Here is a 12,818-nt window from a genome sequence, read left to right on the forward strand (position 1 = left end):
ATTGGGTGTCTTCGATGTGCTGAGAGAGTCAGGGGAACTGATGTCCTCTACAACTGTGGCTGAGCACTTGAAAACCAGTCTCATTGGGATGCAGAGGTTGCTGGGGGCCTGTGTGGGGTTAAAGGTCCTGAAAATGGAATGGAAGGAGGGCAAAGGTGATCCTGCAGCAGGAGGAAGAGTTACAGCTGTTTTAAAAGAACCGCACAGCAATCTTTCTGTGGAGTTAGCGGTTTCTGGCCAATTTTTCTTCATTTTTGTTTTATTTAGTAGTTATACTGTACATAGGTATGAGTTTTTACTATACATAGTCATGAATTTTGTTTATTAATTTATTTTTTATAAATGCTATATGCAGAGAACTCTGCCACTTTACCAGCCTGTGACTTGATTCAATGTCATCAGCAACTTTTGTTAGAATGCAAAATTAAATGTTTTAGGTTTCATTACTGAAATAAACTTAAATGTAATCATTTATAATGAATCCATGCTTTACGCATATCAAATGTACAGGAAGTTCAGTAACCTGTTTTGAAACAATTCTCTTACATTATGCTTTCATTTTCAGATCTTTATGGAAACACAGAGTTTGCTGATCTTTTTCTGGCTAAATCAAGCCCAAAGTCTCAGTATTATACCATGAAATTTCTTTCAGAATGTGTATATTCATCACTGCAATACTTGCTTGAAGCTGTAAGGTAAGAAGGGAGCATTAAAATGAAATAAAAATCTTTTCACCAAGAGCATGTTAGAGACCAGGACACTTTTTGGGTTTTCTTTCCCACAGAAGTAACTGAGATTTGAGTCTTCACTTGGAAATTGTTATATCATTTTTATGATTATGCACTAAATTATTCTAAAATAATCATTATTCGATACAGTTTGCCTATTTTCTCCTGTATCTCCCCTGAGATCAAATAACTAATAATGTTTGAAGCTGTGGATTTGTTTAAGCACCATTCTGTTTTGCTTATAAGAGGTGGAGTTTCAACAGATGCAGTGGTTGTGAACTGATTACACGCACATTTCTTTTTGGGCTTTTCAGTGGTGCATATTAATTATCCACTTAATTATCCACTTAATCAAAACTTAATTCTTGCTCAACGCCTTTGGAGAATGTGCCTATCTATATACAGGCACGCCTGGACAGACACATACAAAGCTAACCTGTAAAGAGGTGGGTTAAGGTTATTAATCCAGTTAAAATATTTAAATTGTCTTAGCAGTTAAATTAAAATATTTAAATATTCAAAGTAAAAAAAGAAAAGCCTATAAGAGAATTGGTTAAAGGAATTTATCTGATCTTCATACTGTTTATTAATGAAAAAAGTAGTGAAACAAAATGGACATAAAGATTTAAATTTAATTTACCCACTTCACATGTTTCTATTACTGTTTACAGCCTGTGATATTTTTAGAATATCTTTTGCAAATAATACAAAACAATATATTTAATACTATTTAAACACAATGCTGGAAATGAAGGAAAAATTGTTGCTTTCAATTTTTTTTAAAAAAACCAAGCAAAAATCTGCTACAGGAATGGAAAACCTCAGATTCTATCAATATATGGCAATTCTTCAAAGGAATTTTATGGACCACTGTACAGGTAAAAGTAGCATTTTAATGACTTTCCTTTGTAAAGTTTGATCAGCTGTTTTGCTTTAATTTTTCTTATCAAATCTTACTTTGCAACTCTGCAAAACTTTCATGAACGTTTTTTAATAAGATAGAAAGTCTACCTTAGCAGTGCTACCCACCAATACTGATTTTGGCCAATGTGCCATAAGCAAAACCAAAGCTCAGCTTTGTTCTAACTATGCTCATGTTCCATCCAACCTACAACTTTGGAGACTTTGCAAACTGTCTACTGGGCAATTTATCACCAGTTAATGGAAATTGTGAAGGAATGGATGGACAATGTGCCACAAGCAGAACCAAAGCTCTGTTTTGCTCTAATGATGCTCACACTATTCCATCAAACCTACCATCAAATTTGGGGATTAGATTGTAAATTTAACATCACTTTATTGAAATTGTGGAACACTGGATGGTTTGCAAGAACAAGATATGTAGACATGCATTGAGTACTGTTTTAAAATGTCATTTTAACTTCAATTCAGATATTTAGAAACCTCATCTTTAAAATCATGGTGTTCACACAAAAACCTGCAGAGAATGAAGAGAATAACGAAGAGTGTAATTCTATGTAATATCTTTATGGTCAGATGTTAATCATATTGTATTTCATTTATTGTACTTTATTTAGTTGTGACTCTGTTAATCATCTGCCGGTGCAACTTTCAATTCTAGATCAAAGGAAGGCGTTGAAAGCTTTTTCAGGTACATGGATGAGGCTTGGAGTCTGCATGGAAAAGAAGTGGTCTCTGCCTTTGATCTTTCTGGTTTTCAGCTGATTTATGATCTGGGTGGTAAGTACCTAAAGGTCATCATAATGCCCCTTACTAGTAATTTGATACTATCAGTTATTCTGGAGGAATTGGATTGACAAACTTCTTAGACTATGCCAAGACCTTGTAATTCCCTGATTCAAAAGTAGGATTGCCGGATCCTACCCTGTGATCTTCTCTTTCCTAGATTTTTAAACTTTATTTGTAAATACCTAATTTTAAAATGGCTTAGCTTATCAGCATTATTGGATGTCTCAGAGTAATTAGGAACTGCTTGGAAAAAAGTAGGAGCATTTTTGAAGAGAAAAACACTCTTTTCCTTCTTATTTCCTCCATTGCCTGGGGGAGATATTTTCATGATGCATGGTATGAAGAAAGCCAGCTTCAAGCAGTGGTTAAGGTATCAAGCTAAAATTTGAGAGACTGTGAGTTGTAGTCTTGCTTTAGGCATAAAACCAGCTGGATGACTTTGGACCTTCCTAGGGTTGAGTCACTCTGTCTCAACCCTAGGAAGGGGGGTAATGGCAAACCAGTTCTGAACTCTTGCCAAGAAAACTGCAGGAACTTGTCCATGCAGATACCAGGAGTCAAGATTTAGTTAAAGGCATACAAAGAGAAAAATGTGTGAAAAAGGTTACAGAATGCACCACAGATCTACATTTACTGTCATTAAGTTTTTAGAGTAAAAGATGCTGAACAAAACACCTGATGTGTATACAATCAGTGCTAGGTGCTCTTTTATATTTATAATGCAATATGAAAGTGAAGTATTTCTATTAATCTCCAGTGAACACACTGCAGAAGTGAGTTGATACCAAAGATATTGGAAAATTCTCAGAATTAGATCTTGGGATGACCATAACAATATGAAAATTAAAATTCTGGCTGCCCCAACATACCTTGAAATTATGTTGGATTAGAAGAAGCAGTTATCCATTTTATATAGTTTGGAAATTGTCGTAGCCTAACAAGATGGAAAAAGCTTTAAATTGATTTAAAATAAATACTTTTGCATAAAACTGAAAGCAATGGTGTCAGAGATAACATTGGATTAATTTCTGCTCAAATTTCACTGCAGCCAATAAAATAGTGCTCTTTAGTTTTGCTAAAGCAAAGCAATCATGGAAAAAGCGATGCAAAGAATCATTGAATGGGACTAGAATGAGAAATAATACCTAGTGGGTTAGATTTTAAAAGAAATAAAGGAATGTCTGTGCGTAGTAAAATGACAATGATAAAAATATAATGTAGGAGAATAAAGCAGACAACATACTTTTATGAATATATTTTTTAAAATCACAATATTATCTGTCTGCTTAGCCCGCTACAAGGGAAAAAACCAATGAGGTAAATTTTAAAAAGCCATCATAACTATTCTACTAAATTGTTAAAAACGTTGACATGCAGGATATTTTTTCTTACATAGGTCCTTTTTTTTGCATTTTGTTCTTTTTTCAAGGAAGTAGTGGTGGCTTCGCTAAGGAATTGATTTCAAAGTATCCGAATTGTACCGTGAAACTTTTTGATCTTCCTGAAGTTATGGATATTTCTAAAAAATACAGTGCATTTTCAGATGACTCTCAGATCACTTTCCATGAAGGTAATATGTGTTTTGAAACAATATCTCTTGCCATTTCAAAAAGCACTACTGAAAGAAGCTAGTAGCATTGCAGAGCCAAACTTTGTGAAAGGGAGAATAATTTCTGTTTCCAAGGTGATAAGACTTCAATTCCTACTTTATTAACAATTATTTTTTATTGCAGGAGATTTTTTTAAAGATCCAATTCCTGAAGCAGATCTTTACATCTTATCAAGAGTCTTGTTTAACTGGAATGATGAAAAGTGTATCCACCTACTAACAAAAGTATTTATGGCCTGTAAGCCAGGTAGGCATATTCATATTGCTAGAAACAAACAAACAAACAAACAAAAAAAGCCATTTGTGAATGGGAAGAGAAGCAAGCCAATCAGGGTCTTCCATGGCTTTTTATGTACTTGCAATGACCTTTGACAATATTACAGATAGTGCTTTACTTATGATCTCAAATGGGCTCAGAATTTAGGTTTTAGGTCATTGCAGTCATTATGAAAGTCACCATAGTACTGTTTCATTCTATAACAGCAATAACTGGTTCTCCCAGTTGGGTTTGTAAGCAGCTATGTCGGTAGACTGAAAAAGTCTGATTATGTGATGAAATGTAGATGAGTAAAAGACAACTGTGTTCAAATAATTTGTGGGGGAGAAAAAAGTCCCTCCCCAGTAGTTCCCAGACTATATTCTTCTTGTAAGTAGTGTCCGGCTTCAGTTTGGCAAGATTCATATAACAATAAAGAAATCAAGGTGTTTTTTTTTTTTTGCCTGACAGATCTTTGTTCCTTGCCCACTATAGTCTTTCCCCTGCAGTCCATGTGTGAAAGGAAAACACCATGCTAGGCAGGGATAGGTTCTACTTACTTTTACTACCGGTTCGCAACGGGAACGCATGTGCGTGCTTGATTCGCTTGTGCGTGTGCACTTCTGCACATGTGCAGAAGCTTCTGTGTATGCGCAGATCACCCATGATGACATTGGGGTGGATGGGTGGAGCCTCCCGCTGGTTTTACTACCAGTTCTATAGAACCGGACTGAACCAGGAGCAACCCACCACTGATGCTAGGCCAGAGATAAAAAGCTCAGTTCTTTGGGATCCGAGCTTCCTTTTCTCAGCCTACATTAGATGTTTCTCTCCCCTCTATCTGTGGAAGGCATCTTCTGCAGAAGCCTGGAGAAACTCTTCAGGATTAGAGCTTCCTTTCTCTGACCCAACATAGGAATTCCCCTCCACTCTGTGAATAGAAGGAAATCACTGTGCTTGGCCAGAGAAAGGAAGGCTTTCCCTCTGCTCTGTGTGCTAATCTTTCTGCTCTTCAGAAACATCCATTTGCTAGCTGTTTGGCTGTGCTCACATTGGCTTGGCACACCTGTCAGCAGCTGCACAACAAGACAAAACTGGTAGACCAGGGCAGGGTGGGACAGGAAGAAGGCTTGGGCTTTCTGTATGGATGGGGAGAAGTGGACAGGGGTAGGTGGGCAACTGAGATAGGATGAGAGAGTGGTGGGTTTGATGCAGGGCTAAAATGCTACCGGTTTGCTCTGGTTCAGGCGAACCAGTAGCGGCGGTGGTGGGTGGTTTGGCAAACCGATAGCGGCAGCAGAGCGAGGCTTCACCTACCTGCCCAAACATTGTTACTTCCTGGTTTAAACCAGGAAGTAACCTGTTTTTGACCCTCTGTGCATGCGCAGAAGGCTTTGTGCATGCACAGAGGGTCTAAAATAGGATGTGACGATGGCGTGTGCACTTCCAAACCAGTAGGGAAGGTAAATTGATTTCACCCCTGGTTTGATGTGATAGCAGTGCCTTGAGGTGTAAGTACTGGTGTGTTGCCAAGTGTCGAAATTAGGATTACATGACCAGGGTACATAATTTTTAATGGTCAATGAATGAACAGTTGTAAATAAGACTACCTGTAGTTGGGAAGAAATGGGTTGTATTGGTGCTTATCTTAGACTGCGTTGCCAAAATAGGTGGTAGCTCCTATCTGTCTCCTATCTGGAGACAGAAAGGTGGTACTTTTCTACCTAATAAGACTAAAAATAGATGTTCTGTCCCCTCCCACGAGTGGCCTTGCAGAAGCTCAAATAGCCCGGCAGTAACAAATGCAGGCTAGAGGATTGAAGCTGGCCCTTTAATAAACAGTTCTCTTTCAAAAGTATATCAGTTCAGTAGTTATTGACAATGTTCCAAAGGTATATCAGTTCAGTAATTACCGGGTAATGTTCCAGAGGTCTTGGCAGACGGCCAGCAGGCTAATGCAGGAATGCAGACTCCTTTTCAAAACTCAAAACTAGCAGTTCTAAACTCCACTGCATCCAAAACGCCAACAAATTGTTCACCACGCCTTTCCGGCCCAGCCACACCCCTTTTATACTTTGTAGAGTGTGGCCCTATGTCTCCTGACCACACCTCTTGGGACGTAGCAATAGCTGTTCTCTACGACGTCTCCTACATCTCTCTCTTGCATCCAATAAGGGCTCCCTCTCCTCGTTACTGGCCTCTGTTTCCTCCTCAATTTGGCTGGGGTCCAGAGGCACGTCAGCAACTGTCAGTTCTTGCTGACTCACCAGTGAAGACGGCCCCTCCGGCACATAGCTCGTGCCAGCTTCCTCCATATTATCCTATGTATCAGCATGCGAAGATAAATCAGCCTCTGGGGATGGAGTCACAACAATAGATCCATTTTGCAGGCCAAATATGTGCCAAAATTCTTTTCTAAACTTAAAATGTCATGGAGGTAACCTTGACAGTTTTCAAAGTATAAACAAAATTTATTACTTATTAAATCTGAACTTGGAGAAGAAATAGGATCATTACATTTTGAATCACACTCCCTAAACAATATTGAACCATTGCTATTCTGTGGAATCCATTTCCTCCCATAGATACCTAGGAAAGCTATGTCATGAAACCTGTTTTTTTTTTTTTTTGCTTTAATTTATATGCCACCCTTCTCCGGAGGCTCAGGGCGGCTTACAATGCGTTAAGCAATAGCCTTCATACTTTTGTATATTTATACAAAGTCAGCTTATTGCCCCCACAATCTGGGTCCTCATTTTACCTACCTTTGAAAGGATGGAAGGCTGAGTCAGCCTTGAGCCTGGTGAGATTTGAACTTGCAGTAATTGCAAGCAGCAGATGTTAATAACAGTGCTCTAGTCCACTGTACTATCAGGCTCTTGTTTGTTGCTTACCCTTCCGAGAAATACCATGTATCACTGAATTTATCACTGAAGATTACTTAGAATTTCCATGATGCTTCAGTCATGAACTATAGGCACACCATGGGAAGCAATCCTGTTTTAAGTGGGCTGAAGTAGCATGTGTTATGACTTTGGGAATGCTGAAGCAGCTGTGGAATGGTAAAACATTTCAATATATTTTAGGACAGAAAGGCGACTAAAATAGACCATGGATTTAACCTAGAGAAAGAGAGACTAAACAATGTTTTTAGAAAAGGGGGAAAGTAGTGGGAGAAAGTGCACAGCCATAGGTATAAAAATGAGATGAAGGACTCACTTCTGTTCTAGGCAACCTATTCCTGAGTTAATAAATTACTTTTGCAACAGGTGGTGGAGTCTTAGTAGTGGAACCAACTATTGATGAAGAAATATCTGGGTCTTTTCCTGCTCATGTGTACTGCATCATAACGTTGCTTCATTCTGAAGGAAAAGCACGGAAAACATCTGAACATTGTAGGCTCCTCAACACAGCTGGCTTTAAAGATATTCAGTCTAAGAAAGGAAATGTCTTTGATGTCATTTTGGCCAGAAAATAATATTCAACATTTTTCCTTCCTACTGACTGTTAAAAAAATTACAACAATAAAATTGCTTTTACTATTGCAGTGATTCTAATGTCAGTTCAATTCAATTCAATTCAATTCACATCTTTATTGTCAGAGTGTACAATGAGATTGCCTGAGCCTCCCTCCGTGCAACCCCACAACCTAATACAACTCACAGTGAAAGACAGAAAATCCCTAACACAGTGAATCCTACTAACAAACACACAATCTTTCTTACCATGTGAACTTACTGCACATCGCACTGGCCCCACAACCTCTGTCTATAGATGTAATTATTTATTATACTAATTGTATTGTGATAGATCTATCTATCTATCTATCTATTAGCCTTACTTTGATGTATTCCTCTACTATAAATAACCACCCTTGAATAAAGTAATTTAAGTTGAAAAGAGTCTTGAGAGTTTGAAATTCTGCCAGGGTCTACCTGTTGCCCAAGACAGGTTATATCATTACTCAAAAGTCTATAATGTGGATCATCTGGTTAGTTGGTGTTAGAATGCCTACTAGGCCTCAGTTGTAAGAAACAGTAAAATACAGCACTTTGGGGGGGGGGGGGGGAAGGTGCTTACATGCTTGTCAGATTTACAAATTAGACTAGACCAGACAACCGATTCCATAGGAACATGAGATTTACTTTTCATTATAGTGTCAGAATCTTGCAAGAATGTTTATATTTTACCTTCTCTTTCCAATGGCCCATTTCATCAAGGAAGAGTCAGACCATCTCATTTCCCAGGGCTGAAGGAATGCTTCTGGTCTTGGTGTTTCTGAAACAGTGTCTGAATATTCTTTTCAAGGCCAGTCCATTGCTCTCTACAATTCCCCAAATCTTGCTTGCAGATTGAAATACAATACAAATCCCCAAGTTTTGTTCCAAGGTTGTGACTATCAGAAATCAAGTGCAATTTAGGCCTCTAGAACTACACATTGGCATTAGGGATTTCTGTTGCCTTATAATTTCCAGCTGCACTCCAATACAGCTACAGGACTTAATTGATCTTGGCATCATGGCAATTTCATAGAATCATCCACTGCATGGCAATGCCATCCTGTATGCTACTATGTATACTCTACTCTTCTTATACATGCTATGCGTGGATGACTATTGATGCCATTGGAGATAATTAATTTCTACAAATTCTTTCACTAGTCTTCACCTTCAGGAGTTCCTGGAATTGTATTTAGGAGTTTAGGAATTTTTCAGTAGGTTGTTATGGACCAAATTGACTGCCATGTATGTCACTTTAAACAAAGAAATAAATATGTCAATGTCTGTGCTTGGAAGAAGCAATTCACTATATTATACTATTGGAAATCTTGTTTATCTACTTTCCATTAATGCATGAAAATGTTTCTCCTGCATCCCACAGCAAGATAGGTGGCAAATAAATTTAACAAATAACAAACAAACAAATCTTTGTAAGTGACTTTCCAACATAGCAGTCTTAGCTCCACATCTGAGATCACATTTAATATGGCTGAGGATCTGGACAATGGGAGGTCTTTCTTATTTATTTGTTTGTTTAATACATTTATTTGTTTAACAATTTGTTAAATTGTTTACCGTCCATCTCACCTTGGGGGCAGCTCTTAGATGGGCTATTAATTGGTGGCAATCCCCCTACCTCTATCAATCACATGAGAACACAAGTCTGCAAGTCTTATTCATTTTTGCCCTTTTGCCTAAATTCAGACAACCTGATTTATCCGAAGAATCCTAATTCAGGCTCTCTCGGCTTGTTTCTGCTTGCAACTTCCAGAGCATATCTTCAAAGTTCCTTCCATCTTTTCCCTCTCAGTAATTTCTTCTCTCTTCTGGAGCTTTGTTTTCTATTTTCTTCCTTACTTACAACACAGATTTGAAAGGGGCTGCCTGGAACATGCTACAAGTGGAACTGTTCTCCACCCATTTTTGAGCTGGCAGTAAACTATATCAGTACAAAATCTGCTGTTTTATTGATGATGCTTATCTTACTTTTATTGCCTCCATTTTGAGCCACTGCATCTCCCAAAAGCCCAATAGAACTATGCTCATTAAAACTGCCCTTGGGTAGTATCAGAATAACAGGGTAAAAAAATCTTCAGTGTTGTGAAGCAGATAATTGCCAGAGTTAGTTTGGCTATGGTTATTTATTTGTTTTATTTATCACATTTAGAAACTGCTCATCTTACAGAGCGACTCTTGGCATTGTACAAATAAGACATAAAAACAGTGTATTATAATACAAAGCAGGTTAAAACATGAATAAATGATTTAAAATTCAGAGTTAAAATATGGGGAGGGCCTTCAAAGCAATAGCCTGTTTGCATTTCTGTGAGTCCCAAGTGAGTCAGCAGAGCCACGTCTTCAGTTATTTCTGGAAGGGCAGGAGAGTGCCTGCTTGCCTTGTCTCTGGGGAAAATTGAAATATTAATGAAATTAAATATTAATTAATAATTAATTGGAAGTCTACCAAAACTGCCTATTTTGGGAGTGCTCCAGTCTGGTCTAAAGAGAAACCCAATATACAGGGTTATTACTGTAACAAGTGATTGAAATTGGATCAGATAAATTTGGATGGAAAAATATTGTAAATATATTTCCTGTACTATTGTTTCTGTAAATGAAGTAATTTTCACTACTGTATGTTAAATTAAAGCCAAGAAGCCCTCTTCTCTTCTCTTCTCTTCTCTTCTCTTCTCTTCTCTTCTCTTCTCTTCTCGTCTCGTCTCGTCTCGTCTCGTCTCGTCTCGTCTCTTCTCTTCTTCATTCCTCTCCTCTCCTCTCTTCTCTTCTCGTCTCGTCTCGTCTCGTCTCGTCTCGTCTCTTCTCTTCTTCATTCCTCTCCTCTCCTCTCCTCTCCTCTCCTCTCCTCCCTTTCTTCTGTTAATCAAAATGAGTATCTCTGGACAGTGGTGGGTTTCAAATTTTTTTACTACTGGTTCTGTGGGTTTGGCTTGGTGGGCGTGGCATGGCTTGGTGGGCATGGCTTGGTGGCATGGCAGGGGAAGGATACTGTAAAATCTCCATTCCCACCCCACTCCAGGGGAAGGATACTGCAAAATCCCCATTTCCTCCCAATCAGCTGGGACTTGGAAGGCAGAGAATAGATGGGGGTGGGGCGAAGGCGGGGGCGGGGCCAGTCAGAATTTTTACTACTGGTTTGCCGAATTACTCAAAATTTCTGCTACCAGTTCTCCAGAACTGGTCAGAACCTGCTGAAACCCACCTCTGCCGCTGGATGGCTTTAGAGATCTCCCCAACTTTGATTTCCTGACTGGGCTACTGTATCAAGTACAGAGCCTGTAGTACAGTGGACTAAAGCACTGTTATTAACAGATTAACATCTGCTGCTTGCAATTACTGCAAGTTCAAATCTCACCAGGCTCAAGGTTGACTCAGCCTTCCATCCTTTCAAAGGTAGGTGAAATGAAGACCCAGACTGTGGGGGCAATAAGCTGACTTTGTATAAATATACAAAAGTATGAAGGCTATTGCTTAATGCATTGTAAGCCGCCCTGAGTCTCCGGAGAAGGGTGGCATATAAATTAAAGCAAAAAAAAAAAAAGTACTCCTTTGTTGGTAATTTCTGTATTCAGGAAACATAACTGAGCTTGTTCAAAAACTGCCTGTGCATTTTATAACTTCACATGAAAAAATAGAAAATATTAAAATGTTGTTTCATCACCAACATTCATTTATAATTTCAAAGGTAAACCATGTAACCCTTTCAAATAATGAGTTAAATATTAAAACTGACAAAAATATTCCACTCTTTGGCTTTTTACAGAGGTTAAATAATTGAAGGCTAAAGTATATGTTCCAGTAAAAGTGATAATTGTTAAAGTGCCATTGTATTTTCTAAATAGACTTCTTTCAATCCACATTAATAGATTATTTACCTATTTTTGGATCGTCGCTGTTGTTGCTTGAAATTAGGAAGAATCAAGATGTTAATACAGAGTTCTCTGTGGGGCTACCTTTCTCTAGAGCAGTGATGGCTAACCTTTTCTGGACTGAGCGCCTAAAGCGCGTGCATGCCCGAACCTCCAACATGCAATGCACATGTGTCCCCTGCACATGCATCCCGCCCCCGTACATGTATGCCCCCCTGGCACACCCCACGCCCCTGCGCATGCGTGCGCACCCCGGCGCATGCATCCTCACGCTTGTGTGCATGGCTTCCCGCAGCACCTTGCCCCCGTGCATGCGCACATGTCCCCCCGTGCATGTGTGCATGCCCCGTGCATGCGCACATGTCCCCCACATGTGCCCTTCCCCCCGTGCATGCGCTGCAGAGACACGAAGACCAGCTGGCCAGCAGGAGGCAAGCATGCATGCACAGCAGAGCTGAACTGAACTGGGGTGACAGCTCGTGTGCCATCAGAGAGGGCACTGTGTGCCACCTCTGCCGCACCTGCCATAGTTTTGCCATCACGGCTCTAGAGCAATTGGTCCTTGAAACAAATTACGTTGCTTCCTGAAACTTGTAAAACTTATCTGTTCCACATCATCATTGGGATTGACAGGAATGTTAGCAAGGATTTAATTGCAGTTTTTAACTATAATCAGCCATTAATTTGCATTACTGTATATTACTGTAAACTACTATTTTATTTTCATCTTATACCAGCTAGGACTTTTACTTTTGTATGTTACTTAATCAATAGACAGAAGTGGGTTATAATTCCTATATAAAAGCAGGCATCCTGCTGGTATATCAATATGTCTATACATAAATGGAAACAGATAAAAACCCAGTATTGTCTTTAATATACAAGGAAAGCATTATTCCACTGATATTTCCGTGTTTATAAATAGCGTTGAGAATGTGAGAATGTTGAGAATGTCCATGTGAGAATGGACTATGTCTGCCAAGGAGATAAAGCAGAAGGTGACTTTCTAAGGTTTTGCAATTGTTCTTCGAGAAATCTAGCTAGTTTCTTTCTAAAAAACACCAAGATCAGATAGTAGTTGATAAGATGAGATCAGAAGATCCCATTTAATAATATATTCATTGTTTC

General features: G+C 38.8%; 1 protein-coding gene across 1 annotated transcript; it reads left to right on the plus strand.

Moving 5' to 3' along the window:
- Positions 1-588: 588 nt before the first annotated feature.
- Positions 589-7,844, plus strand: LOC117673816 (acetylserotonin O-methyltransferase-like). Its single transcript, XM_087895353.1, has 6 exons — positions 589-695; positions 1,538-1,606; positions 2,311-2,429; positions 3,868-4,008; positions 4,172-4,294; positions 7,573-7,844. Exons 1-6 carry the CDS (start codon positions 637-639, stop codon positions 7,779-7,781), a joined length of 720 nt encoding a protein of 239 aa, XP_087751479.1. The 5' UTR covers positions 589-636; the 3' UTR covers positions 7,782-7,844.
- The last annotated feature ends 4,974 nt before the right edge of the window (positions 7,845-12,818 follow it).

This window comes from Pantherophis guttatus, chromosome 5 (genome assembly GCF_059756535.1).
Source record: "Pantherophis guttatus breed Tessera chromosome 5, ASM5975653v1, whole genome shotgun sequence".
Lineage (NCBI taxonomy): Eukaryota > Metazoa > Chordata > Lepidosauria > Squamata > Colubridae > Pantherophis > Pantherophis guttatus.

Bases quoted from the DNA above. Each gene is read 5' to 3' on its own strand.
- LOC117673816 (XM_087895353.1), top strand. From the start codon at position 637: ATGAAATTTCTTTCAGAATGTGTATATTCATCACTGCAATACTTGCTT. The intron at 1,607-2,310 runs GTAAAAGTAGCA...TTTCAATTCTAG, and splicing joins TTTTATGGACCACTGTACAG to ATCAAAGGAAGGCGTTGAAA. The intron at 2,430-3,867 runs GTAAGTACCTAA...TCTTTTTTCAAG, and splicing joins GCTGATTTATGATCTGGGTG to GAAGTAGTGGTGGCTTCGCT.